Below are 26436 nucleotides of genomic sequence, written 5' to 3' on the forward strand. Positions count from 1 at the left end.
AGACCAGCAATTTAGTTTTGTTAATATGCTCTTAGTTATATGAACTTAAGAAGTTTCTCTTACTTAGGCAAAAAAAAAAAAAATCTCACACAGGACACTTGAAGTTGTTAAATATTTAGATAGTACCTTTATCCCTACTTTATAACATCATGAATTGTTTTTTAAAGGGAAAATTATATTTCCATTTTAGATTATGAGATTCTGATATCACTAAAAAAATCTAACTGGTAAAAAAAAATCTAACCTAAGAAATGAATAGTTCACTTTTTTAAAGATTTTTTTTTTTTTAATTTATTTACTTGACAGAGAGGGCACAAGCAGGGGGCGCGGCAGGGAGAGGGAGAGGGAGAAGCAGACTCCCTGCTGAGCAGGGAGCCTGATGTGGACTCGATCCCAGGACCCTGGATCATGACCCGAGCTGGAGGCAGACGCCCAACTGACTGAGCCACCCAGGTGCCCCAACAGTATTGGTCACTTTTTAAATAAATAATGATTTAGAGCCATAAAAACAATCTTTTATTCCCTTTTTTGTTAGGGTCTGGTAATACAGAAGTATAAGATGGCCCCTTCAGAGTTATCCCAAGTTCTCCTATAAATATTATGTCCCTCTAGCACAGGTGAAATAACTTGTCATGTAACTTTTATGTAGATCATTGTTTTCAGGTCTCACCTCTTATTTTTTACCTTAGTTTTGTACATTAGACAGCCTGAAGTTAAACTATGGTGAAGTATAAAAGATCTTTGGTTTTCTATTAGCATTTCTTCACTCACTGGGATAAACTGAAGAAGTTGACTGAAGTGTGGTCTTCCTGACATTGGTGGTGAGGTGAACGGATTCTATCTGGAGTCCTTGGTCTTTCTCAGGCCTTTGTGGAGCGTTAGCTCATAATTTCTCCCTGTCCTCCCCACCCCAAGTTATATACATTGTTAGGTGAAAAACTCTTGGTGACTGAAATATTCTTAACTCCTATTTCAAGTGAGTAATCTCATATAATGAGCCAGTCCTGAGGCCACGGCCTCAAAGCCCCACTGCCAGTGTATAGGTGGGTTTCCATATTATCTGAACAGCAGTGGACTGAGTGGAACATGAATCCAGCTGATTAGTTTTATACTAATTATGTGTTACCCAGTAGTGAGACTGGGGGTGGGGGTGGGGGCGGGGCAGTAAGGGGAAGCAGTGGGATGCCAATTGTCATATGTTTAAAATTGATGGGAATATAAATAGTTACTATCTACTGAGCATCTCTTAACCTAATTAAACTGTGGGGATAAAACAAGCAGAATATATTAGGCATTCTCAATTGTTATCTAGCATTGCTGACATCAGTGTTGGAAGGAAAAATATCAACAAAAGTCAGTTGCAAGAAGGAATTCGAAGACAGGATTTAAAAAGTGAAAAGCATAAATGTAAAAATACTATTGAATACTCACACAAAACAAGTTTCTTTGCTTTAAGCAACACTAATTTTGAGTAGGGTGGTGCTTTACACACATTACTCCTTTAAAAACCTCATAACGCCTGACTTCGGTATCTTCAGGAGGATCAGAGTTGTCTTGCCCTGGGTAGCACATCTACTTATGCAGCAGAACCAAGTTACAAAAACCTTATTTCCACGCATCCTCCCCTAAACCTCCACCAACCCCGCCGCCCCCATCGACCTAATCCCGACCTGGATTTGAAATTAATTTAGTGCTATTAAATTTTGGGACAAAGGGATCTTCCCTATGGAATTGAATCTTGTTACTCCAATTAAGAACAAAAAACAGCTAAGTGGTTTACTTCACGGTTGGAAGGCCATGAAGAATTGACTGGTACAGAACTAACCCCCGGGCAGCTTTACTCTGCGTACGCCTGTAAGCCACCAGAGGTAGCCAGAAAGTGGACGGAGCCCCGCGGGAACGGGAACCGGCCGAGGCGTGCCACGCCCGGGCTGGGCAGCGCCGCCGTTCGCCAGCCCGCGGCGGAAGCAGGGTCTCCGCCCCCCCGCCCCCCGCGGCGGCTCTCGGGCCGCGGGTGCCCGCGCTGGCGGGCAGCTGCCTGGGCGACCATGTTTGGCGGGCTGCGAGGGAACAGGCATCCGGTACCGGAGTTTTATTCCCGGAGAAGGCGGTGGGACGGGCAGGCCGCCTCCCTGCCGGAGGTAAGTGCAGCCTTGGTCGCCCCCACCCCCGAGGCCGCAGCAGGCCTGCCCTGCCGCCGCCTCTCTGACCCCGCGGCTCCCGGGGCGGCTCCCCCTGCCGCGGCCCTGCCCTCGGCCCCGGGCGAGCGGCTCTCCGAGAGACGTGGCCCTATTTGCCTACGGAACCAAGACGAGAGAGGTGTACTCGGCCAAAGGTCAGAATTGAATTCTGGCTTCCTACCCAGATATTTAGATGTTTATGAAAGTTCCTCCTCAGCATCTCTAATTTGGTTGGCTGCAAAATAAATAGCCCTCCTGCGCAGAAAGCCGTCCTGCTCCGGGCGCGATCCCCGGGAAGGAGAGGCTGTGGCTTGGTAGCTACCACTACTGAAACGGTATGCTTGTCCTTTGCCTCCTTCCCCCGAAGGGCGGGGTCGGTGTTAGAGCACGCTCCCTGTTTTGAATGTCTTATCTCCCCTCCTCCGCCGAGGCTCCCCTGGGCGTCAGTTTACTGTGGTCTGAGTCCCAATTCGTAAATTGCTCTGATGAGCCTCGGGATAGTAGTGCAGACTAAGTGAAATGTCCTTCCTTCCCTTCCTTTTCTTCCTCCCCCTCTTCCTCCCTCTCTTCCTTCTTTTCTACTGAAACTACACCTGAACACAAAAATGATAAAATCCTGGCTTCAATTAAAACAAAACAAAACAAAACCCCACAACACAACATTTGAAGATTCTACATCTTTACTGAATAAAGAGCAACAAGTGGCAATTGTTAAAAGTTCATTGTGAGATGTGTATTGTAAATTGAATTTTTAATATTTGCTGCAATCATTTCATTTTACAGCAGTTGGGACTGCGATTGGGGATGTGGTACTGGAAAGATGAAACCAGAACTCTTGAATTCAGAAGGTAAATTTTATTAAAACTTTATTTTAGCTTTTATAAAAATTACATGAGCTTGGGGTAAGAAAAAAAAAAATCAAGCGACATACAAGAGTATAGCGAGCAAAATAAATATCTGCTGAAATCCCACCATCTAGAGAAAACCATTTTGGTGAGCGGCCTTCCAGATACCACTTTCTGATAACATTTATCAGCTGCTTCCTATGTAGCAGACACTGTGCTAATCAGTTTGCCAGCCCTTTGAAAAAGCTGCGTGTTCATCCACTTACAGATGAAGAAACTAAACTCAAAGGGTTAAGCAATTTAAAGAAAACTAAGTGACTTAGCCAAATAACACAGCTCACAGGTGACTAAGATGATTGAAATCTAGGTCTTTTTGGCTCAGAGTCCATATATTTTTTTTAAGACTTTATTTGAGAGAGAGCACGGAGCAGCGGGAAGGGGCAGAAGGAGAGGGAGAAGCAGACTCTGTGCTGAGCAGGGAGCCGAATGCGGGGCTTGATCCCAGGACCCTGACCCTGGGATCATGACATGAGTCGAAGGCAAATGCTTAACGGCCGGAGCCACCCAGGTGCCCCCAGAGTCCATATTCTTAACTACTTTATAAAATTGCCTCTTTGAGTTTCAGAAATACAGTTTTACATTAATGAGACCGTATTATACTTGCTGCATAATAGACAGTCAGTTCTCCAGGGTAAAATTACTAAATTAGAAAAAAACGATTTTAATCTCCATTGAGAAAATACTGACTCTATTAAAAGTGCATAACTTGGGTCACCTGGGTGGCTCAGTTGGTTGAGAGGGGTTGGTGTTAGAGCACGTTTCCCTGTTTTGAGGCTCAGGTCATGATCCCAGGGTCCTGGGATCAAGCGCCGCATCGAGCCCTGCATCGGGCCCCCTGCTCCTCAGAGAGCCTGCTTCTCCCTCTCCTCCCCGCTTGTGCTCTCTGTTGCTATCTCTGTCTCTCTCAAATAAATAAATAAAATCTCAAAAAAATTAATAAAAAGTGCATAACTAAACAAACAGTACTAGGCGCTATCTGCTGTGTACCTATTATGTGCCAGACATTTTCATGTTTTCTGATTCTTAAACAGCCATGGAAAGTGAGAATTAATACCTCCATTTTCTTTTATTTATTTTTTTTAAGATTTTTTTTTTTTAATTTATTCATTTGAGACACAGAGATACAGAGAGAGAGAGAGAATGAGCAGGGGGAGAGGCAGAGGGAGAGGGAGAAGCAGGCTCTCTGCTGAGCAGGGAGCCCGATGCAGGACTCAAGCCCAGGACCCTGGGATCATGACCTGAGCCGAAGGCAGACACTTAACCATCTGAGCCACCCAGGCGCCCATTTTATAGATGAAGAAACAAGGCTCAGGGAGATAAAGCAACTGACCCAAAGTCATACAGTCAGTAAGTAGCAAAACTGACATTTTGAACCAGGGTTTGTCTGTTGCCAAAGCCCTTCCCACCATGTACACTGTCTCCCTCCTTTAGACTGTAAGCCCCTCAGTGGCAGGAGCTGTCTTACTCATGTTTGTGTCCCTAGGATATGTCTACAGAACTTCACAGAGTATACCCTCACCAGGTGTTTATTGAATATTTCAGTAAACCAACTAGATTCAAGTAGAGGAAGGCCAGAGGCAGGGGACCAGTTAAAAAGCTAGTTGTGGGAGGAACACAGATGGCTGTAGGGGTACAGAACCGTGAGTCGGCTTGAAGTCTTGTAGTAGGAGGAACAGAGAAGGGTGCAGGACTGTGAAATACTTCAGAGTTGGAACTGACAGGATTTTGGGTAGAATTGATAAGATGTGAAGGGAGAGGGAGAAGAGAGGCTCACGCTGATTCCCAGTGTCGGGCTTGGGTGATTGCGTAGCTGGGACTGCCCTTCACTTATATACAGAATAACAGACAAAACCGGTGATGTGCTTGAGGTTACTGTGACATACTCACAATGGTCTCTTGGGCCGTTGGATAAATGGGCCTGGAGATCAGGAAAGGCTAAGCAAATGTACTTTATAGTTACATTATAAATATAATGATATTTGATGTCCAACAGTTTAAAGGCTAAGCATTATTTTAGAGTCAAAATCAAAAGTTTACATTTCATAGAATATTTGTTTCAATATTTCTGAGTTGTTTGTCATTTCCAAAGTGGTGATTGATTTCAGTTTTTTGTTTGTAGATGTGTCGCAGAAAATTCTGTCGTGTAGCTCCTGAAATATCACACTCAGTGAGTGTGAGATCGACAGTGAGAAAGAAAGAGCTTTGGGATTAGACAGCCAAGATAAACACAGGAGTCAAAGTACAAGTTAAATGCATGTTAAAATACCAGAAAATATGGATATAAATTTTAAGTGCCAACATTTTCATTTTTCAGTCTTCATGTATATTTAAAGGCCATCTCAATCCTCTCTCTCTCTCTCTCTCTTTTTGAGAGAGAGAGAAAGAAAGCAGGCATGTGTGGGGGTGGGCAGAGAGGGAGAGAATCTCAAGCAGTCTCCATGTCCAGCACAGAGCCGAGCAGGGCTCGATCTCACAACGCTGAGATCATGACCTGAGCTGAAATGAAGAGTTGGATGCTTAACCAACTGAGCCACCCAGGTGCCTCTCAATCCTCTCTTCCTATGGTGAAAGTTGGACCATACTTTTTACTTACTGACCTTTGTAAATGAAATTAATTTGCAGTATATTTCAAACTAATTTTCAGTGCTAATTTAATGGTAACCCACCCAAGTGTCACTGTTTCCTGTATGCGCCTACTAATAAATTCACAGATTATCAATTTCACACTGACTTTCTTACTCATAAAATAATTCATATTCATAAACTAGTTTCTTTTGGTTTATTACCAAATTATTCTTTAAAAATGGCTTGATTGATTTCCACTAATTTTGGAGAATATATGTGTGATGGTATGATTTAAAAGGTAGATTATATGACATAATGTTGAAAGGCCAGACACAAAAATGTAAATCTATAATTCCATTTATATAAAAGTTTAAAATAACAGGCAAAAAAAGAACTGTGATGATAGAGGTCAGAATAGTGGTTACCTTTGGGACATTATCAACTGACAGGGGGTGGGGAAATGTATAAGAGAACCTTCCAAGGTGCTGGAAGTGGACTATATATCGATCTGGGTGGTGGTTACATGGGTATATACATAGTAAAAAATTCATCAAGCTGTCCACTTAAGATTTATGTACTTTACTACATGTTAAATTATACCACAATTTTTTTTAAGGTTTTATTTATTTATTGACAGAGACACAGCGAGAGAGGGAACACAAGCAGGGGGAGTGGGAGAGGGAGAAGGAGGCTTCCCGCCGAGCAGGGAGCCGGATGTGGGGCTCGATCCCAGGACCCTGGGATCATGACCTGAGCTGAAGGCAGATGCCTAACAGTTGAACCACCCAGGCGCCCCTATACCACAGTTTTAAAAAGCAAAAAACCAAACCAAACCAAAACAACACACGAAGTCCAGACTGTGGAGTACACGAAATGGGAGCAGTTAGGAGAGAGAGGGAAAAGAATGCCATGAGGAGTAGATGGGTGACCGCTCTTTTGTGGTGGAGCTGCTCTGTTTCAGCAACTCAGCATGGCAGATCTCAGCGTATCAGGATTCCCTTGGGACTCCAGCTGCTAAGGACAATCCTAAGGAAGAGGAAAGCAGACCTTTGTATGTTTTAGGCCAGAGTTAGTGTTTGGATTTGATGGAAGTGCAGATACTGATTCGCTTTTAGAGTCTAAGCATATCCCATCACAAATTAAAATGTGAGAGGACTCATGAGCCGGAACATGCTCTTTTTTTTTCCTGAAACTTTGTTTCAGAGACTTATGTCACCCCAGTTGCTGGTGATGGTACAGGGCAGAGGCAGGGGAGGCTAAGAGGAGTCGGTGGTAGGGGTGGGAGCAGTGGAGGCAGAGGGAAGGCCTGTTCAGTCACTGCACTCAGACCTGGTTCTGTTTAGTATGCTCCATCAACCTTGACTGAGCATGTATAGGATGGGATTGCATCTATGCTCTAGAAAGCCCCTCCCACAGTAGCGTGGAGGGGAAGGTTAGAACTAGGGGCGCCTGGGTGGCTCAGGTCATGATCTCAGGGTCCTGGGGGGATGGGGCTCCCTGCTCAGCAGGCAGTCTGCATCTCCCTCTTCCTCTCTCTCTGTGCACGCTGGCTCTCTCAAATTTTTTTAATGATCTAAAAACAAACAAACAAACAAAAAACAAAAGAACTAGGGAGACACAATCAGGCAGCGATCCAAGGGGGAAGGGGACTAGGACCCGGATGAAGACTGGCAGGAGAACAGAGTCAAAGACCCGCAGTAGAGGTACTGGGAGGTAACTCTGGCCCTGCTGAAGGAGGGAGTAGTTGGTGAGACTGGCTGCGAGAGAGGGCAGGAAGCACGAATGTCCCAGTCACTGTGTGGACGATGATATTGCCCCTTGAGATAAGGAGGGAGGGAGGGCCAGTAAGTTTGTGGAGGGGGTGAAAGGTTACAAGTTGCTTTTGTAGATGTGCAGAATTTGAGGTAGCTGCCCGTGAGACTCGCAGGTCAGTAGGCAGGATTTTGGCCCTCCTGAGAGAGGCCTGAGTAGAATGAGAGTATGGAGTGAAATGACAGAGGCCAGAACCCTAGGAAATACGTACTTTTAAAAATTATGAAAAAAAAATTTTAAAGTCATTTTTTTTTATTTTAATTTTTAAAAAGATTTTATTTATTTGTCAGAGAGAGAAAGAGTACAAGCAGGGGGGAGCAGCAGGCAGAGCAGGCAGAGGGAGAAGCAGCCTGCCCACTGAGCAGGACCCTGGGGTCATGACCTGAGCCAAAGGCAGACGCTTAACAGACTGAGCCACCCAGGTGCCCCTAAAAGTCATATTATTTAAACAATCAGAAAATACCAGTAAGCAAAAACAAAAAAAGAACTTTGCAGTGCCACCCAGCAAAGTAAGAGTTAACGTATTAACATCTTATTATATAGCCTTCTAAATCTTCTATATGTGTACTTTTAACTTACTACATTCTGCATTTCCGTTATCTTTTTTTTTTTAATATGTTCAGTTAGCCACTGTATTATTATCTTTTTTGTTATGGCAAAGTTGTACATATGTACTGAAAACAAGTACATAAATGTACAAAGTTGAAAGTGAAGATTCCACCGTTGTTCTACCCCCAAAGACCAACAGTGCACCAATGTTAAGGGTTACCACCTTATTTGTATTTGTCTTCAACATACTGGTTCCATTTATTTTATATCCGGTGACTGAAAATTCCAATATCTAAAACCCTTGCTTGCAGGTCTGATTTTTTGCTAGTTTTTTTCTTATAGCATTATTAAAGTTTTATAAATAATTGTAAACATTTAGAACTTTTTATACTGGAATATTTCCAGCATATACAAAAGTAGAAGGATGATATAATGAATGAACTCCCAACATTCTCACAACATAGCATCAACAGTCACCAAATTAAGGTCAACTTCATATCATCCACACCCCATCTCCTCCACCCCTTGATTATTTTTTTTTTTAAAGATTTTATTTATTTATTTGAGAGAGAGAGAATGAGAGAGAGAGAGAGCACATGAGAGGGGGAAGGGTCAGAGGGAGAAGCAGACTCCCTGCTGAGCAGGGAGCCCAATATGGGACTCAATCCAGGGACTCCAGGATCATGACCTGAGCCGAAGGCAGTCGCTTAACCAACTGAGCCACCCAGGCGCCCACCCCTTGATTATTTTTAAGCAAATCCCAGACATCATATCATTTCATCCATAAATATCTCAGTATGTATCTCAAAAAAATAAAGCACTGTCTTAAAAAAAAACTTACTATTTATGCAGTTACAATATAAATGGTAATTTCTTTATATCATCATATATTCAATTTGTATTCAGGGGTCTGCTATCATGCAGTGTTTTATAAGTTTCTTCCAATCAGGATCCAGATAATTTCCATACATTGTAATTGGTTTGATATGTCTCTTAATCAAGTGTACATGTCTTAAAGTTTTATTTTCACGTGGCTCCCAGTAATAGTGGACAGGCAAAGAAAGAGGAGCTAGTGAAAGAGAAAGAATAGTTAGAAGGGTCAGAGAAAAAGCGCTGGGACCCATAGGCCTTTGAAAGCAAGAGGATGGAGTAGGGAATGTCAGCAATGTCAGATGCTAAAGAGAATTTAAGGTGAGGCAAATACTAAAAACAAGCCTTTAAATTTAAGGATTCAAGTTAGGATTGCTGGGGGGGGCGGGGGGGGGCCCTAGGTTGAAGCAGTTTCAGGAGGCCAGTAAGGTGGAAATCAGATAACAGTAGTTTGAAGAGAATATCTGAGATAAATTTCAAGAACCTAGCAAAAATAGAGTACTCTTATTGGTGACTTTATCTGTGAAGAAAGAAAGAGATAGTAGGCTTTTGGGGATCGAGTGCTAAGGGAAGGGGATTTTTGTTGGTTTTGTTTTCAAGGTAGGAAAATCTCAAGTTTGTTTTGGGGAAAAAAAGAAATGCAACAGAAGAGAAGGAGTGGGGAATGGGGTCAAGAGCACAGAAAAGATAGCAGCGCCTTCCCACTGAGTACGGTGGAAGGGAGGTGACACAGACAGGAGGACTGGGACAGTTTGAAGGGGTGGTTGGGTATCTATGCTGCCCTTCTTACTGAAAATAAACCAGACCCTTCCAGGCTCCTGTTAGAAGGGGAATCTCTTGGTAGCAGTGCTATGACCCTAACTCTTTCCCCTGAGATTGCTGCTCTCCTTAGGGCCCATTCATTAGTTACAATCACCACTGCCACCACTGGGCTAGGGCCAGGGCTGAGGAAAACTGCATTCAGCCAAGTACTTTGACCCAGTCCCCAAATAGGGCCATTTTCTGAAACCCAGGGGAGGTGGGGGCAGGGAAGGCTTCCCAGGGGAGGTGATATCTAAGCCAAGACCTGAAGAGGAGTAAGGGATTGGCAAGGCAAAGGGAGATTTGGTTGGGGAGGAAGAGAGTGCATTCCAGGCAGAAGGCCCAGCATGTGCAAAGGCCCAGTCCTGAGAGGGCCCAGGGCATATTTGAGACTGCAGGTAGTTCAGGAAGCTGGATATAGGGTTCCAGACAGGTGTGAGTAGAAGATTTAAACCAGGGTAAGATCATGAAAGGTCTTGCATGCAATGTTGAGGAATCTGAACCTCACAGGGGAGCCACTAGGAGGGTTGTTTTTTTTTTTTAATTTTTAAAACTTTTTAATATATTTTTTAAAGATTTACTTTTGAGAGTGTGTGTGTGAGCAGGGGGAGGGGCAGAAGGAGAGGGAGACAGAGAATCTTAAGCAGACTCCCCGGGAGCAGGAGATCAGTTAAGAAGTAGTTGCAAGGCACCTGGGTGGCTCAGAGGGTTGAGCATCTGCCTTCGGCTCGGGTCATGATCCCGGGGTCCTGGGATCAAGTCCCGAATTGGGCTCCCTGCTTCTTGGGGAGCCTGCTTCTCCCTCTGTCTCTGTCTCTCATGAATAAATAAATAAAAATCTTAAAAAAAAAAAAAAAGCAGTTGCAGACATTCTGTTGACAGATGATGGTGGCTAAAATTAGGGAGGTGGCAATGGGAAGAGAGGGAAGTAGACAAATTCGAGATGTATTTAAGGATTAAGTGGTTAGTGGGCTGCAAGGGCCACAGGTGATGGAGAAACCAAGGATGACACCATTTTGCGGCTTGGCCACCTGGTGGGTGGTGGTGCCCATTTGCTGAGATGGGGGAGTAGTAGGGAGTACAAGTTAAAGGGGAATGAGTTCAGCTCATACTGAGTTTGAGATGTCTGTAGGATGCCCAAGCGAAGGTGTCCAGTAGGCAGATGTATCATTTTATAAGTCTGCAGAAAGAGCTGAACCTTCACTATAAAATTGTCAGTTATCGATGTTAGTGGAGTAGATGAGATTACTCAGAGGAAGTGAGAAGAGGAACGAGATGGAACCCTGAGAAAGGCTCTCATTTAGGAAACATGTCCAGGAAAAGGAAAAGGAGCTTTAAAAGGAGACTAAAGAAAGAACAGCCAGCAGTGGGGAAGAAAATTTGAAGTGTTATGAATCCAAATAATTTGCTTTTGCATAGTAGCAGCTTGATCTCAGGGACATTCGGTTTTTAACCCGTCAATTTCAAACCCTGGGAATCCCTTCTGGAGTTTTAGTCTTCTTTCACATGGGGTAGGCCACCTTTTTACACCCACTAGCACAGACTTCTAGGTATTCTTGAGTTCAGAGAAGATGATCCCTTTCCTCTTCCCAGCCTTTCAGGTCTTCACCTCTTTCCTGAATGAGTGACAATGGAAATCTTACCCTTCAGAGAAGACCTAGCTAGCTCCCTATGTCACAGGCAGATCTTGCCTTATATTTGCAGATTATACCCTGAGAGGGATAATTGTATCAGAATATAAGATACCCATAACCTCCACACAAGAAATGGACACACACTAATGGGCAGGAAAGGATGGTCATTCTTTCTTTTCTTTTTTTTTTTAATGTTTTATTTATTTATTTGACAGAGAGAGACACAGCAAGAGAGGGAACACAAGCAGGGGGAGTGGGGGAGTGGGGGAGGGAGAAGCAGGCTTCCCGCGGAGCAGGGAGCCCGATGCCCTCTATCCCAGGACCCTGGGAGCAGGACCTGCCCCCTATCCCAGGACCCTGGGAGCAGGACCTGCCCCGAAGGCAGACTCTTAACAACTGAGCCACCCAGGCCCTCCGGTCATTATTTCTTTTTTTTTTAAAGATTTTATTTATTTATTTGACAGAGAGAGACATAGCGAGAGAGGGAACACAGCAGGGGGAGTGGGAGAGGGAGAAGCAGGCTTCCCCGCGGAACAGGGAGCCCGATGTGGGGCTCGATCCCAGGGTCCTGGGATCAGGACCGAGCCGAAGGCAGACGCTTAACAACTGAGCCACCCAGGCGCCCCATCCGGTCATTATTTCTTAATAGGCAGTTAAGGAAGAGACTTTGAAGGGGGGCCTGAAAGTTCAAAGACCTAGGGTTCAAATCCTACGTCTCTCACTGACTAGGTGGTTATATTTGTCAAGTTACTTAGCTTCGCTGATGATCAGTTCCCTCATCTATAAAATGGAATAATAATGCTTTGTGAGGCGTAAATGAGGGTGTTGCATAATTCACCAGCATGCATGCCCATTTCTTATTTGTTAAAGAGGGAATACCTTTCTTCACAGGCCACCTCTGGGTTGGCCCATGAGGCAGGCTTCCTTCTAACAGTGTCAGCTGTCCTACTCTTTCTTGTTTCAAGAGCCCCTCCTCACAGCTGGGAGAGAGTCAGCAGCCCGCCTGAGTCTTTGCCAAGGTCATTGACTCCCCTGAGGATATACAGCTGAGGAAACTCAACCTCCAGGAGCTCCAAACTCCTCTTGTCTTTCCTCGGGGCCTGAGAGAAGACTCTAATAACCACTGAGGAGCTCTAACTTGTGTGAAAGCCAAGGGTGGTCCAGCCCTCTGCATTTTAGGGATGGGTCCTAGGGGAAAATATGATTCTTTTCCTCATTTATTTCAGGGCAAAGGGAAACGACATGATTATGTTGTAATACTGGGAATGTAACAAAATGTGGTCTGAGAAAGGCCCAGATTCTAAAGGGGTTGCCAGGTGGAGGGGGAAATGGAGACTGCAGGAGGGCACGGAACTAGCTCAGACTGCGGTTTGGGAGCCAATCAGAGGTACGATTCTAGCTTTCAGTTATTACTGAAATAGCTTTCAGTTATTACTAGTGATGCTTTGTAGTGATTTCAAATGCACTGTGAGCATAGTCCGCCTGTAGAGCTACAGCAGGGCACTCACAGGGAGAAATCCTCCTCACCAGGCAAGCTAGAGAATGACTTGACTCAAGGGAACAGCCGCTCAGAATAGCGGGAAGTAGAGAAGGCATGTCTGAAGGTCAGAGAATAAGGACTAGAAGCTTAGCAGTAAATGTCAGACTATTGGCTAAAGACAGGCACTTAGTGTCTTATTTTAAGGCTCTCTCATCTCATCATCTCAGGCAAATAGGGCAAGACACTTTGAATGATAGGGATAGGACTGAGAAGAGGATAGGAGACAGCAATTTCATTTGGCAGTCACTAAGATTGGGTGTATCTATCTTCTCTTGTCTTCTAGAGAAAGAGAAAAGAAATCCTGGGAGAGCTGGTGACCTGTGACTTCCTTAGCCTGGGGTAGGAAAGTTAACAGCCAGTGGCTCGTAAGTGGCCAAAACAGTGTGATGATCCGAGGAGAAATGGGAAAACAATTTTGTGTTCTTTTTTAGGATGGTTATATGAAGGAATCTGCACAAGGCATCTAGCAAGGAGAAATGGCTTCAGAGAGCCATTAGAAAATGTCTGGGGGGCCCCTGGAGGGCTTAGTCGGTTAAGCATCTGACTCTTGATCTCAGCTCCGGTCTTGGTCTAAGGGTCGTGAGTTTGAGCCCTGCGTTGGGCTCCATGCTGGGCGTAGAGCCTACTTTAAAAAAAAAAAAAAAATCTGGATGTTTGGGAGATTTGATTATTTTGTTAAAGGCTGTCCAAATGGTCTGTCAATATAACATATCAACCATATAGTGTTTTCTTTCTATGTGTCTCTATCAACTTTTTCTTAGTGATGCAGGAAATAAATCAATATATTCTTATTATTAAAAAGAAACACCTCAAAATGGAAGTACACAGATTGGAAGATAGACCTCTTTATCACCATTTCACCTCTCTGCCCCATCTGATCCCCCGTCTCTCTTTGGCAGTAGCCGTCATCAACATTTGGTATTCTTCCATTTCTTTTTTTTTCCCACCCACCCCCTCAGTATTTGAGCATACTCTCCCCACTAAATACCCAATCCTTGGAGGCATCAGAAAGAATGAAAAGCTTAGAAATCATCCACTGACCAACGTGGTGCCAATGACCTTAAAAAAAAAAAAGAGTTGAAAAATGCAAAGGATCATTTCCTTGCAGTGACATGATGTACATGCTTTTAGGAGCTAACTTATTCTACAACCTGAATACTGCTAGGAGGTTGGCAAAAACTAGAGGAAGAAAGAACCAAACTGATTAACTTTATTATTCCCATGGGAAAGTATTTCTCTAAAATGATTACTTTGTGGGTAGCATCAATCAAAGAAAATTTTCAAAGGAAGTTGTTTCAAAACTGTTGTGTCAAAAAAAAAAACCTGTTAAAATACACAAAACTATTGTGCTGGCAAGGAGATGAAGAGAGTAGACATGATTGATATCCGTCTTTAGAAAGTGAGTAAAGTCTGGGGGAATGTGCTTCTATTACTACACCTGCACTTAAGCTTAGCAGAGAGACATCAAACTGTGGGCAGAAATTAAGCTTCTGGGTCTTGTTACCACTGTGGCATTGTTTCAGACAGAAAAAGTGAAAATCATAATCCACGGTGGGTTTCGAAACCAATGTATTTGGTAGACATCCCAGTTTTCCCAGAAAATGTACTCTCTGTAAAGGCAGGAACCACATTCTGCTGGTCTTCAAAATGTTTTTCTTGGCTTTTCTGTTAAGCATTTGCTGATATTCCCGAGAGGTTGTGCGTGGACTCGAACAGACACCATTTTCTTTTCCTGTCAGAGCGATGTGTGACAATGTGTATGGCCTCAATATCTGTGTGTTTGTTGCTTAGTCATGGTCCCTTCTTAGCCCCATTACTGCTTAGTAAATGTTTGTATGACCTTAGGATTTAAGAAACCCTGAGTTAAAGAAAGGGTCCTGAAACCTTCCGTGAGATAGTCAAGAGTTCAGCGCAGCGACAACGAAGATGGCAGCTCAGGAGGCAGGACTGCCTGGTGGGTACGCGCATGGCTCTGCATTGAGAGATCCTGGACCCCAATCCTGGCTCCGACACAGGCTCAGTGATCTTGGTCACGTTACTTATCTCTTTCTAAGCTTCGGTTTTTCCGTGTGTAAAAATGGCCATACTAGTAATATTTTCCTCGTAGAGGCACTGTGATTGAACAAGATTGTGCCTAAAAGCACTTGGTGCATAACAAGCGCTCAGTAAATAAAAACATCTCTCCAGACCTCTCATGAGCTTTCTGTTTCTTGTGAAGCTACTATGACATTTTCAGATGGAAATGTTTTGTGTATGGTGGTGTTCTGGAGACCGCGGATATGTAGAGGCTGAACGTAAAGCCTGAAACGTTCATCTCTTTCTAGATGGTTGTTCCATATGTAAATAATGTGACTCGAGTACCTTGGTACCTCAGATTCCCCTCAGGCACCACTCATAACATCTGCAAGTCCTAAGATGCCATGAGCTACTGTCCTGATAGGATCAGTCTTCCCCCCCTCCCCGGGGAGAGGTTAGGGTCCTAATTTTCTCCTTTCTATTACAGTTTTACACCTGCAATAGAACTGAAGGAGAAAGGAAAGAAAGGCAAAGCAATACACTTTGCTGAAACTGACGGTCCCGCTTCAGACAGGTACCTTCACTTCCCAACTGTGGCAGTGCTGCTGACCGCTCTCAGCAGAACGGCTCAAGTTGTCACAAATTCTTTTTTTTTTAAGATTTTATTTATTTATTTGACAGAGAGAGACACAGCAAGAGAGGGAACACAAGCAAGGGGAGTGGGAGAGGGAGAAGCAGGCTTCCCGCGGAGCAGGGAGCCCGATGCGGGGCTCGATCCCAGGACCCTGGGATCATGACCTGAGCCGAAGGCAGACGCTTAACGACTGAGCCACCCAGGCACCCCCACAAATTCTAGAAAATATCATTTCCATTATCTGAGGTTGATATGCAGATACCTTTTAAGGAAAGAACATGCACTGTTTCTCAATTATGGGAGGTGTTACAATAGTCCCTGCAGATGTATCCCTGTGATAATTTGGCTCATAGCAAATTTGCAATGTTTTATACTTTTTTAAAAAATCTGAAAATGGTAGCTACACCATGAATGGATTATCTAAATAGATGATTAATTGGTGATTTAAATGATCTGTTTTGGATGGAATTGGTATTTACGTTTTATATCAGGCTTTTCTCCTACCCCTAGCCTGGTAAATATAATGTTTAATAAAATGCATTCCAGAATTCTCCTCCATTAAACAAAACCCTTTTTTGGGTTTTGACACTCATGCTCTCCTTACTTTATAGTAAAAGTCTCATGTACCTCAGGATCAGTTAAATACAACTGAAACCTTTCAAACCACCACTAGAGACTGTTCTATTCTAAAATAGGTTGACAGATAAAAAGTTTGCTTCAAGAGGCGATAAGTCACCTAAAGCCTTAGAGAAGCGAGGTCAGCAGGGCAACGTGACACTACATGATGCTAAATGTGAGTAACTGTTTCATCATCTTCACATATCCTATCTGGAGTGAATCTCTGACACAGCCCTTTGTCCCTCTCTCAATTGTCCATCTTCTCTCCTTTCAGTTGTTGCTTTGTTTTTGCTACAAGATACCGAGATGCAGCGGATCTGTTCTTTTACAACATTTATGAGGTATGTAATGCTCATGAGACATTTTAGACCTTTTATCCTTAATGTGAAGCAATTTTAACTGACAAATGATGACAAATCTGGTTTTTGGAGAAAGGACATGGGACTGGCTTTATGCAAGCCATCCCCTCAGGACTCAGTCCCCAAGACTGAGACCAAAGACAGGAAGCCAGAAGTCACAGGAGCCGAAAAGAAAGTCCCAGGGCAAGAAGTATGGAGAGCACGTTGTCAAAGTCCCATAAAGACTGCATTATATTTGCATAATGGTTAGAGGGTAGCCTCACTCACTGAAGATCAGTTTTCTCCATGTTTGGAGCCCCCACAAGTACTAGGTGTATGACTCTGGGTGAGCTTCTTGACCTTTCTAAGCCTGTTTCCTCACATACAAAGTCGGAAGTAATTGTGTCTCGGTCTGGCTGAGGGTCGGTGTTCAGTGAGAACTGGGTACCCAAGATTGGCAGCCCTCCCACATTCCCTCAGCATTCAGCGAAGGCTGCTTGTGGCAAGCACCTGAAGCTTTAGTCCACAGCAGGGGCACACTCAGCCTGACCATAGGGCAAGCTGGGAGCACTGTCAGTGTCCCAGAAGCAGCCTTCAGCCAGAGTTGTGCTAGGTGGAGAGTTGGTACAAAGATATCCCAGCGTCCTTCTGTCAGGATAACTCAGAAGTTTTCTGCACTGTCTCCCAGAGCCCCCCACAGGACTGAACTGCATTTATCCACAGGGATAATGAACTTGTTAACACCCGCTGTGTGGGCTTTCTTCCCCTTCCTGTCTTGCTTCCCCAACCCGCTACTCAAGTTTCCTGTGAGCACTTCCTAAGTAAACTACTGACTCTCACATCTTTGTCTCAGAGTCTGTTTCTGAGAGAACCCAGCCCAGGACAGGTAGTTACTAACGTTGTGAAAAAAAAATCTGCAATGCTCATCTTCATCCGGTTGTCAAGGTATAGTTGAAGAAAGAATGCCAGTAAGAATTTGCATTTGCTAGAAAGGAAGCAGCAAAAATCTTGTAAGAATACTTAGATAGAAGACTTTCTAAGAAGGCTCCTAGTTTTAAAAGAAATGAGATGGGATTGTGAATCAATGCAACCTTTTCCGAGAGCAAAACTGTGAAACTTTAATATGCTGTACACCATGCCCTAGCAATTTCACTCCTAGGAAGTTACTCAGAGACGTGGCCACAAGGATAATTACTGCAGCAATGTCAATAGTATTTTTAAAAGAACTACATATCCATCAATAGAGGACTAGTTAAATAAAATACGAGCTATAGAAAACTTTATCCAGCTTTTAAAAGAATGAGGAAAATTGATACATAGTATCATGCAAAGAGGTCCATGCTAAGCAGTTAAGTGAAAAAAGCAAGTTGCAAAGACTTGTATATATATAGCATTATCTTCTTTGTTACCAAAGAAAATTTTAAGGCATATATTCATGCATATGTATGTGCGTTGGTGGGGGAGGACCTTATATGTAATTGTCTATGCTTTGAAAAGTTTAGGAAGGATTCATTCCACTCTTAGCAGTGGCTGTCGCTTGGAAGTAGGATGGTAGCAAAGAAGTGAGAGGACTTTTTACTTTACACATTTGTGTACATTTTTTAAACAGTGGAAAATATTATTTGTATAATGAGAACTTCTTAAAAATTAAAACTAATTGATAAACAAAACTGTAATTTAGTATGTGACCCCCTAAAAAGTTTGGTTACAAAAGTCAGATTTCTTACATCTTCAATAGTATAGTAGATAGAATTTTAAATGGTAAATTAGTTGTGTGATAGGCATGATAACGTGTATTTCTACTTATTTTTATGTCATGTGCCCACATATTCTTATAAAAAGTTTTATGTTTGAAATATGTTTATACTATATGTTAACTCACTAGAATTTAAATAAAAATTTGAAGAAAAAATAAATATATTAGCATTCATTTCTTTCTTCTTCTTTTTTTTTTTTTAATTCTTCCCTTAGGAATAAAAATCTTGACAATTTCCTCATGGCATTGTTGTACTATTTATCTCATTACTTGGAAAAAAACTCACTGGAAAAGAAACCCCAAAGCTATATGGTGTAAGTAGAATTTTGTAGTGCACTTTAAAGTTTTATTATTGCCAGTATGAAAACTAAGGTAAAGAGATGATGGAAATTTTTAAATTTTTGGAGTATACGAAAACAAACATTTTACATGGGAGGAGTTCATCAGTTTTTAAAGCTCACTGAATAATTCAAATGGTTTTTCTAGCAACAAAATATTCCAGATAATATAGACCAGCACTGCCCAATAGAAATATAATGAGAGCCACATATGTAACTTAAAATTTTTCAGTAGCTATATTTAAAAAAATGTAAAAGAAAAGTGAAATTAATTTTAATAATGTGTTTTAATGCAATGACTCAAAAATGTTACTGCAACATGTAGTCAGTATTAGAAAGTTACTGATGACATACTTTACTTTTTTTTTTGTAGTAAGTCTTTGAAATCTGATATCTATATTACACTTAACAATATACCTCAATTCATACTAACCACTCAGTAGCCACCTGTGGCTTCATGGTTACCATATTGGACAGTGCAGATACAGATATTGGTTCTATGCTTTTTATGCTTATGAAATTCTTGCTAGGGCTTTTGTAAGCATCTAATGAAAAAAATGAAGAATTAAAATTAATAGATATGACCAAAATGATATTCCATATCACAGAAGAAAATAAGATTTCTTAGGCTACATAGGAAGAATTTAACTGCCTTAGGCAGAGGTGGCTCAGAGCTGTACAGGGCAAGAATCTGGGAACTCAGAGTCCAGAGCAGAACAATGCCTCTCAGGCTTGGTGACCTTTGGCAAGCCATGGAACTTTCCAAGTGCCCAGGCTGCCCTCCCCGGTACGTGTGGAACCGATCCAATGATTCAGCTGTTAGAAATGCTGTCAGAGTCATCAATTTGTTGCTTTGGAATGTTTTTAAAATGCAGAATCCTTGTGTACAACCAAGCAGTTTGAAAAACATTTTATGGATAGATAAACGTATCTGGACAGCAGTTTCGTAAAGCACTGGATAAATAGTTCAGACGTTGCTACTCCAGTGAAGCCATCACGGTATACCGCATCTGTGTACGTCGGCGCTGCGTTCACGGCAGGGCAGCCTGAGATCCTGAAGTGCCTCCGTGCTGGCAAGCACAAGGGCTCAGCCAGCTGGAGGCTCTGAAGGTTTGAGGAGTCTAATCATCCCCCAGAAAGAACTGATTAGACTTTGGTGGCAGCACATGAGCTTGTATTTTATGTGGTGTTTTCTAATTCTGAGGGTTACTGCTAATCTAGCAGAGACATTTGTTTCATTTCTTAATTTAGAGGAATAGATAACAGAGAAAAAGGTTTCTTAGTTGTTTTTGAAATACACTAACACCTATTAGAGCACAGTGGTATAAGGTGGACTTTCTTAGAAGGAAATCAGTTACGGAATGACAGAAAAATCCAAGTCTTAAAATGATTGGTTCTATGGTGTGATTTTTTTTTTAAAGATTTTATTTATTTATTTGACAGAGAGAGAGACAGCAAGAGAGGGAATACAAGCAGGGGGAGTTGGAGAGGGAGAAGCAGGCCTCCTGCTGAGCAAGGAGCCCAATGTAGGACTCGATCCCAGGACCTTGGGATTATGACCTGAGCCGAAGGCAGATGCTTAATGGCTGAGCCACCCAGGCGTCCCCTCTGGTGTGATTCTAAAATAATAAGACTAACGTTTCACTTTCAGGGTTCCAGTGGTCAATTAGTGTACTTATTAATAGAAATAAATATAGGTTATATTGAGATATCTGGACTTAAATAACTTTAAGAAAAAAATTGATTTCAGTCAAACTAGTGAGGTAGAACAGGGATAATAGTAGTATCTACTTTACAGAGTTATCATCCAGATTAGATGAGATAATCCATATTATCTTAATGCAGAGGTTGCCGCTTCGGAGGAAAGCCTACAACTTGTGAGAGGAGAGCTGGAAGGGGTACAGAGGTACACGGTGGTGGTTTTAGATGATTAAAAGCCCTAATTCCGGAAGAAGAAGCCTTATCCCGATTTTACAGAAGAAGAAGCTAAGGCTCAGAGAGGTTAAGGAGCTGACCAGAGACTTGTCTAGTTAGTGGTGGAGCTGAGATGGGAGCCCAGATCCATCTAACTCCCCAGCCTCGCAGCCTCTGTGCAGCGTGTTCGCCACCTGGTCCCTGTCAGCTGAGCCCTCTTATACAGAGTTTATCCATTTGTAATTAGGATTTGTAGCTTCTGTACAAAGGCAAAAGTATGCAGTTTTTAAAACATAAGTATTTTTCAAGTTATTACATCTTCACAATTATAATTTTTAATGGTGGTGTAACTTTCCGTCAGGCTAATGTGTGTTAATGGACTAATTGACTTACCTATTAAGAGGCAGTATAGTATGTACTGTGCTTAAGGGTGTGGACTTTGGTGCTGGAATAAATCCTATAGGGACTCAAACGTTAAGTTAATAAATGTCAAGTCCTTAAACAGTATTTGGCTGTATTACTACAGCCTGCATTACTACTCCTTTTTCCCCTCCATTTTATATATTTTTGGGAGTTGCCAGTTTTCCTGATAGACAAGTAGGTAATAACTGAATATTATTGAATATCTTCATGCATTAGATTTCCCCCTTAATTTTGGATAATTTATTTTAAGAAGGATAAATTTCCAGGAGAGATTATTGGACCCAAGTTTATGGTCAGTTGTATGGCACTTGAAATTATTATCAAGTTTTCCCCAAAGGATTATACTTGTTTTAAATGCCAGGCTCTACGCAGACCTACTGAATCAAGATCTTGGAGAGGGGGTGGCACTAGGAATCTGCACTTTTAGCAAGTATCCCAGGCAATTCTTAACATATATTTAAACTTAGGAGCCAGTGGCCTAAAAGTTTCAAGGCATTTTTTCCTTGTTTTGTTTTCAACAGCAGAAGAGACGTATTGACTACTGGCAGCTCTGGCAACACAGGGATGAGGAATAAGAGAGGGTGGAGGTTGCTGAAGGAAACAGGGAGACAGGCATAGTGATGGGGTTTGGGGTGCAGATGGATGCAGATATTTGGGTTATATGAAATTTGGGCTTTTAAAGTTGGAACTCACTTTATCTATTCCAGAAACTTATTTTATTCCAGTGACTCACAAGCCTTCTCACTGCATGTGGTAATAACATTTTGTGCTTTGAAATATCTCTATTATCCTTAAGCCCCCTCCTCCACAGCATATCCTCGTGTGGTCAGTCTAGTGGTTAACATCAGAAGGGGCAGTAATTTGTCCCTGTTGTTTAAAGTGCATTTCATGGGGTTTAAATCTTTCTGAAAATTAAAAGGCAGATAAAAAGCCAATGACACTTCACTTTTTTTTTTTTTAAAGATTTATTTATTTATTTATTTGAGACAGAGAGAATGAGAGACAGAGAGCATGAGAGGGAGGAGGGTCAGAGGGAGAAGCAGACTCCCTGCCGAGCAGGGAGCCCGATGCGGGACTCGATCCCAGGACTCCAGGATCATGACATGAGCCGAAGGCAGTCACTTAACCAACTGAGCCACCCAGGCACCTGACACTTCACTTTTCAATAGCAGTCACTGGAATGTATTGTTAGCAATATTGTTTCCTACTATACTGTACTGCAAAAACTCTAAAATTTGGCTCCAGACACGCTGTAACCTATGAACAGGTTGTCTTTTGGAAAGTTCATTTGCAATTTATTCGGAACTGGGGCAGTGTTTTCGCCAGGAAGCAAGGTTATTATAATTGATGCCAAAGTTCCCAGAGGAGTGGTCCACACATGCTTCCTCAGCAAACACAGAACTGGGAGTAGGGAAGCACTGAGGAGGTCGAACATTGAGCCTTCAAACTTAGTAGTAACATCAGGAACCCAGGGGAAGCTGAAGGGAGAGGGTCTCCATGGCTCTTTTAATAAAACAGCAGGGAAATGGGCTGCTAGCTGCCTCAGAAACCAGTGTAGGTAATTTGTCAGTTGAGCTGTCCTATATAAATTAGGACAGCCTATATGTAAAATTAAGGACACATACTACAAAGAATCTATAAAAAAGTGAAAATTCACCGTAAACTCAAGATGCTGATTACAATGATAACTATCAAAGGGCTTGGAGGCCCTCCCTTTGCCATAGCTCAAATTGAATAAAAGAAAGATAAGTGAGATGTGTTGACTCACTCGTATTTCTTTCAAAATAGTTTACACTTCTGACTTTTTGCTAATTAGTATTGGCATTTGCCCAAATGAACCCAAATGATCATTTTCTTTTCAGGGGCCTTGTAGAGAAGAAAGAGATGGAATTGGTTATAAGTAAGTTAGAAGCGGCGCAGAAATACTTGGCCCAGAAGTACTGCATCCTCGTCCTGGGCTTGGCCATGCCTGATAAGCATCACATGTGCTGCGGAAAGTAAGTGCACACTTCACAGTTTCATGAGATCTTCACTTGTTTATGTATTCATATCCAGAAGACCCTTAAATTTGACTTTTGGTGCCCTTGTGAAAGTTTCCATTTTGGTTGTAGAGAATAATTGGGCTCAGGTGAGACTCTGCCCCAAACACATGTGGTGTCTTGTTTGAGAAAGCCGAGTATGGGAAGAATCTCAGAATCTACACTGCTTAAGTTTAAAAGACTTTCCCCTCAGGATATACTGGCTCAGTGGAATCTTGCTCTCAACCGGGAAGGCTTCCTGCTTCCAGGGCCAGGGCCCCACGGCTGCCTAGGGCAGGAGGCCTGGTGATGGGCCAGTGTCAAAGGGGGCGTTGGGTGTGTCCCCTGCCCTTCTGCTGCTCATTGTGCAGCAACAAGAGCTGTGGGTACAAGCTAGTAAGGTGGGGGTGAAAAGATGACGTTTGTGTGGAGATAATCCTTGCCCTAGAATGATAGTTTATATATTACTGTAATTAAGTTTTAAGTGTCTTGTGGGGCACCTGGCTGGCTCAGTCAGTACAGCATGCACCTCTTGATCTCTGGGTTGTGAGTTTGAGCCCCACATTGGGTGTAGAGATTACTTTAAAATCTTTAAAAAAAATAATGTGTCGTATCACAGGAGGGTTTGGAGACATTGAGGGAAAGCTCTGATCCTTAAATCACGCCCCCCCCCCCAATCTCCTTCTCAGAGTGGTTTTACAACAGGCTCAAGAGCCACACCAAAGCTGTGGCCAGAGCTCTTATTTTTAACTTCATAGAAAAAGAACAGAATTCATGGTTTCTCTCCACATTCCCCACATTTTCAAAATACAGATATTTCCATATGCTCTGTTTATGTTCTACATTTTCTGTGTACCTTATTCTGTTATTATGCTTACAGAATCTCATCTACCACTTTTTTTTTTTAAGATTTTATTTATTTATTTGAGACAGAGAGAATGAGAGAGAGCATGAGAGGGAGGAGGGTCAGAGGGAGAAGCAGGCTCCCTGCCGAGCAGGGAGCCCGATGCGGGACTCGATCCCGGGACTCCAGGATCATGACCTGAGCCGAAGGCAGTTGCTTAACCAACTGAGCCACCCAGGCGCCCTCATCTACCACTTTGAATAGCAACTATAGTTATTCTACTATGTGATATACCAGTTTGCCTCACCATTCCTTCTGTGCACGCTTATGTGATTTCAGGTTTTCTGCTTTATGCTATTTCTGCATTATATCATTATTGAAATTACTTTTGTCTATTTGAGCTATTTACTTATGGCTAATTACCCAGAATGTATTTACCTAGAAGGCATCAGCAGTTCCCTAGCTCTTGTTACATATTGCCAGATTGTTCTCCAGAGAGGCTAGAACATTTTGTATCACCATCAGCGATAAGCATACCTAGCTCTATTAGTTAAATATTTTTGATAGCTTAAAGTTGTAAAAAAAAAAAAAAAAAAAAAGCTTAAAGCTATTTCATTTGACTTTCAATATCTTTCATGACTGTGGGGGTCTGTGCTCTTTTTCTGTATAAAATAATTTATTGCCTGTTATATTAATATTATTATTAAAATTAATTACTGCCTCATCTAGTTTTAACCATTTATCAACCAGAAAGTGGGTATTTGTATAATTTATGTTTCATATAGCAAGGCTTGGCTATTTGTTTTTCTAGTTTGTTGCTTTCCTTTGATGTTTATGTTTTTACACATTATGAAAGTGTTAAAAATCTTTATTTGAACACTTCTACCTTGTTTCTGATGCTATTCAGTAGTCATATAAGTTCATCATCAGCTTCACAGTTTCCTATTCAGTCACTTTAAAATTACTTTTTCTCAGGGGTGCCTCGGTGGCTCAGTCATTTAAGTGTCCTGACCTTGATTTCGGCTCAGGTCATGATCTCAGGGTCATGAGATCGAGCTCCAAGTCGGGCTCCATGCTGGGCATGGAGCCTGCTTGGGATTCTCTCTCCCTCTCTCTCTGCCCTTGCCCCCCCTTAAAAAAATTACTTTTTCTCAACTTAACATTACTCTAATTTCTTCTGTCTTCTAAGTGTCACTTCAAATTGAGAAAGCTAGAATTTGAGGTTTGTATTAGTCAGCTTGGGCTGCCATAACAAACTACCACAGACTGAATGGCTTAAACAGCAGAATTTATTTTCTCATAGTTCTGAAGCCTAGAAGTCTAAGATCAAGAGGCCGGCATTGTGAGTTTTGGTGAGGGCCCTCTTCCTGGCTTGCAGACAGCTGCCTTCTCACTGGGTCCCTCCATGATGGAAAGAGAAAGTCCTAGTCTCTCTCTTTCTGTTCTTTAAAGGACCCTAATTCCATCATGGGGGCTCCACACTCATGACCTCATCTGAACCTAATTACCCCCACCTGCAAATGTTTTATCATCATAGTGGTTGTTAAGGCTTCAACATATGAATTTGGGATGGGACTAGGGGGACACAAACATTCGGTCCACAACAAGGTTAAAAAAAAACCTACTCTAGGGCCCCTGGGTGGCTCTGTCGGGTCATGATCCTGGGGTCCTGGGATCGAGTCCAGTTTTGAGTTCCCCGCTCAATGGGGAGCCTGCTTCTCCCTCTCCATTTTCCCCTCCCCACTGCTCATGCTCTCTCTCTCTCTCTCACACTCTCTCTCTCAAATAAATAAATAAAATCTTTATTTAAAAAAAAACTACTCTAAGAAAAACAAACACAAAACAAAAATACCTACTCTTAAAAAATAATTATATTGGCAATATTTAATGTTTAATTTTTTTTTTTAAGATTTTATTTATTTATTGACAGAGACACAGCGAGAGAAGGAACACAAGCAGGGGGAGTGGGAGAGGGAGAAGCAGGCTCCTTGCTGAGCAGGGAGCCCGATGTGGGGCTTGATCCCAGGACCCTGGGACCATGACCTGAGCCGAAGGCAGATGCTTAACGACTGAGCCACCCAGGTGCCCCTAATGTTTAATTTTTAAAGATTTTTATTTTTATTTTTTATTATTTTTTAAAGATTTTATTTATTTATTTGAGAGAGAGAGAATGAGAGAGAGTGAGTACATGAGAGGGGGAGGGTCAGAGGGAGAAGCAGACTCCCTGCCGAGCAGGGAGCCCGATGCGGGACTCGATCCAGGGACTCCAGGATCATGACCTGAGCCGAAGGCAGTCGCTTAACCAACTGAGCCACCCAGGCGCCCAAGATTTTTATTTTTAAGTAATCTCTACACCCAGCGTGGGGCTGGAACTCACAACCCTGAGACCAAGAGTTGCATGCTCTACTGACTGAGCCAGCCAGGCGCTCCTTAATGGTTAATCTTTAAAAGCACATGTACAGGGGTGCCTGGCGTGTGGCCCCACTGGTTAAGCTTCGGACTCTTGATTTTGGCTCAGGTCATGATCTCAGGGTTTGTGGGATTTAGTGCCTCAGGCTCAGCGGGGAGTCTGCTTGAGATTCTCTCCCTCTCCCTCTGTGCCTCCCTTCCACTCATGCGTGCGCACTCTCTCTCTCTCCCTCTCTCAAATAAATAAATCTTTAAAAACATTAAAAATAAAA

The 26436-nt window shown here is 42.6% G+C and overlaps 1 protein-coding gene across 1 annotated transcript in view; it reads left to right on the forward strand.

The window, feature by feature from the left end:
- The first annotated feature begins 1761 nt into the window (after positions 1–1761).
- PPP1R36 (protein phosphatase 1 regulatory subunit 36) overlaps positions 1762–26436 on the forward strand; it is a 32416-nt gene continuing 7741 nt past the window's right edge. The window contains exons 1-7 of the mRNA XM_064571169.1: positions 1762–2141; positions 2964–3028; positions 15360–15446; positions 16202–16299; positions 16399–16465; positions 18434–18532; positions 22756–22890. Of these exons, the coding sequence (XP_064427239.1) occupies positions 2049–2141; positions 2964–3028; positions 15360–15446; positions 16202–16299; positions 16399–16465; positions 18434–18532; positions 22756–22890 (644 nt within the window). The 5' untranslated portion in view covers positions 1762–2048. The remainder of the gene's footprint in view (positions 2142–2963; positions 3029–15359; positions 15447–16201; positions 16300–16398; positions 16466–18433; positions 18533–22755; positions 22891–26436) is intronic.

This window comes from Mirounga angustirostris, unplaced genomic scaffold (assembly GCF_029215605.1).
Source record: "Mirounga angustirostris isolate CCGP_5_RB_7025 unplaced genomic scaffold, mMirAng1.0.hap1 SCAF_9, whole genome shotgun sequence".
Taxonomy (NCBI): Eukaryota; Metazoa; Chordata; class Mammalia; order Carnivora; family Phocidae; genus Mirounga; species Mirounga angustirostris.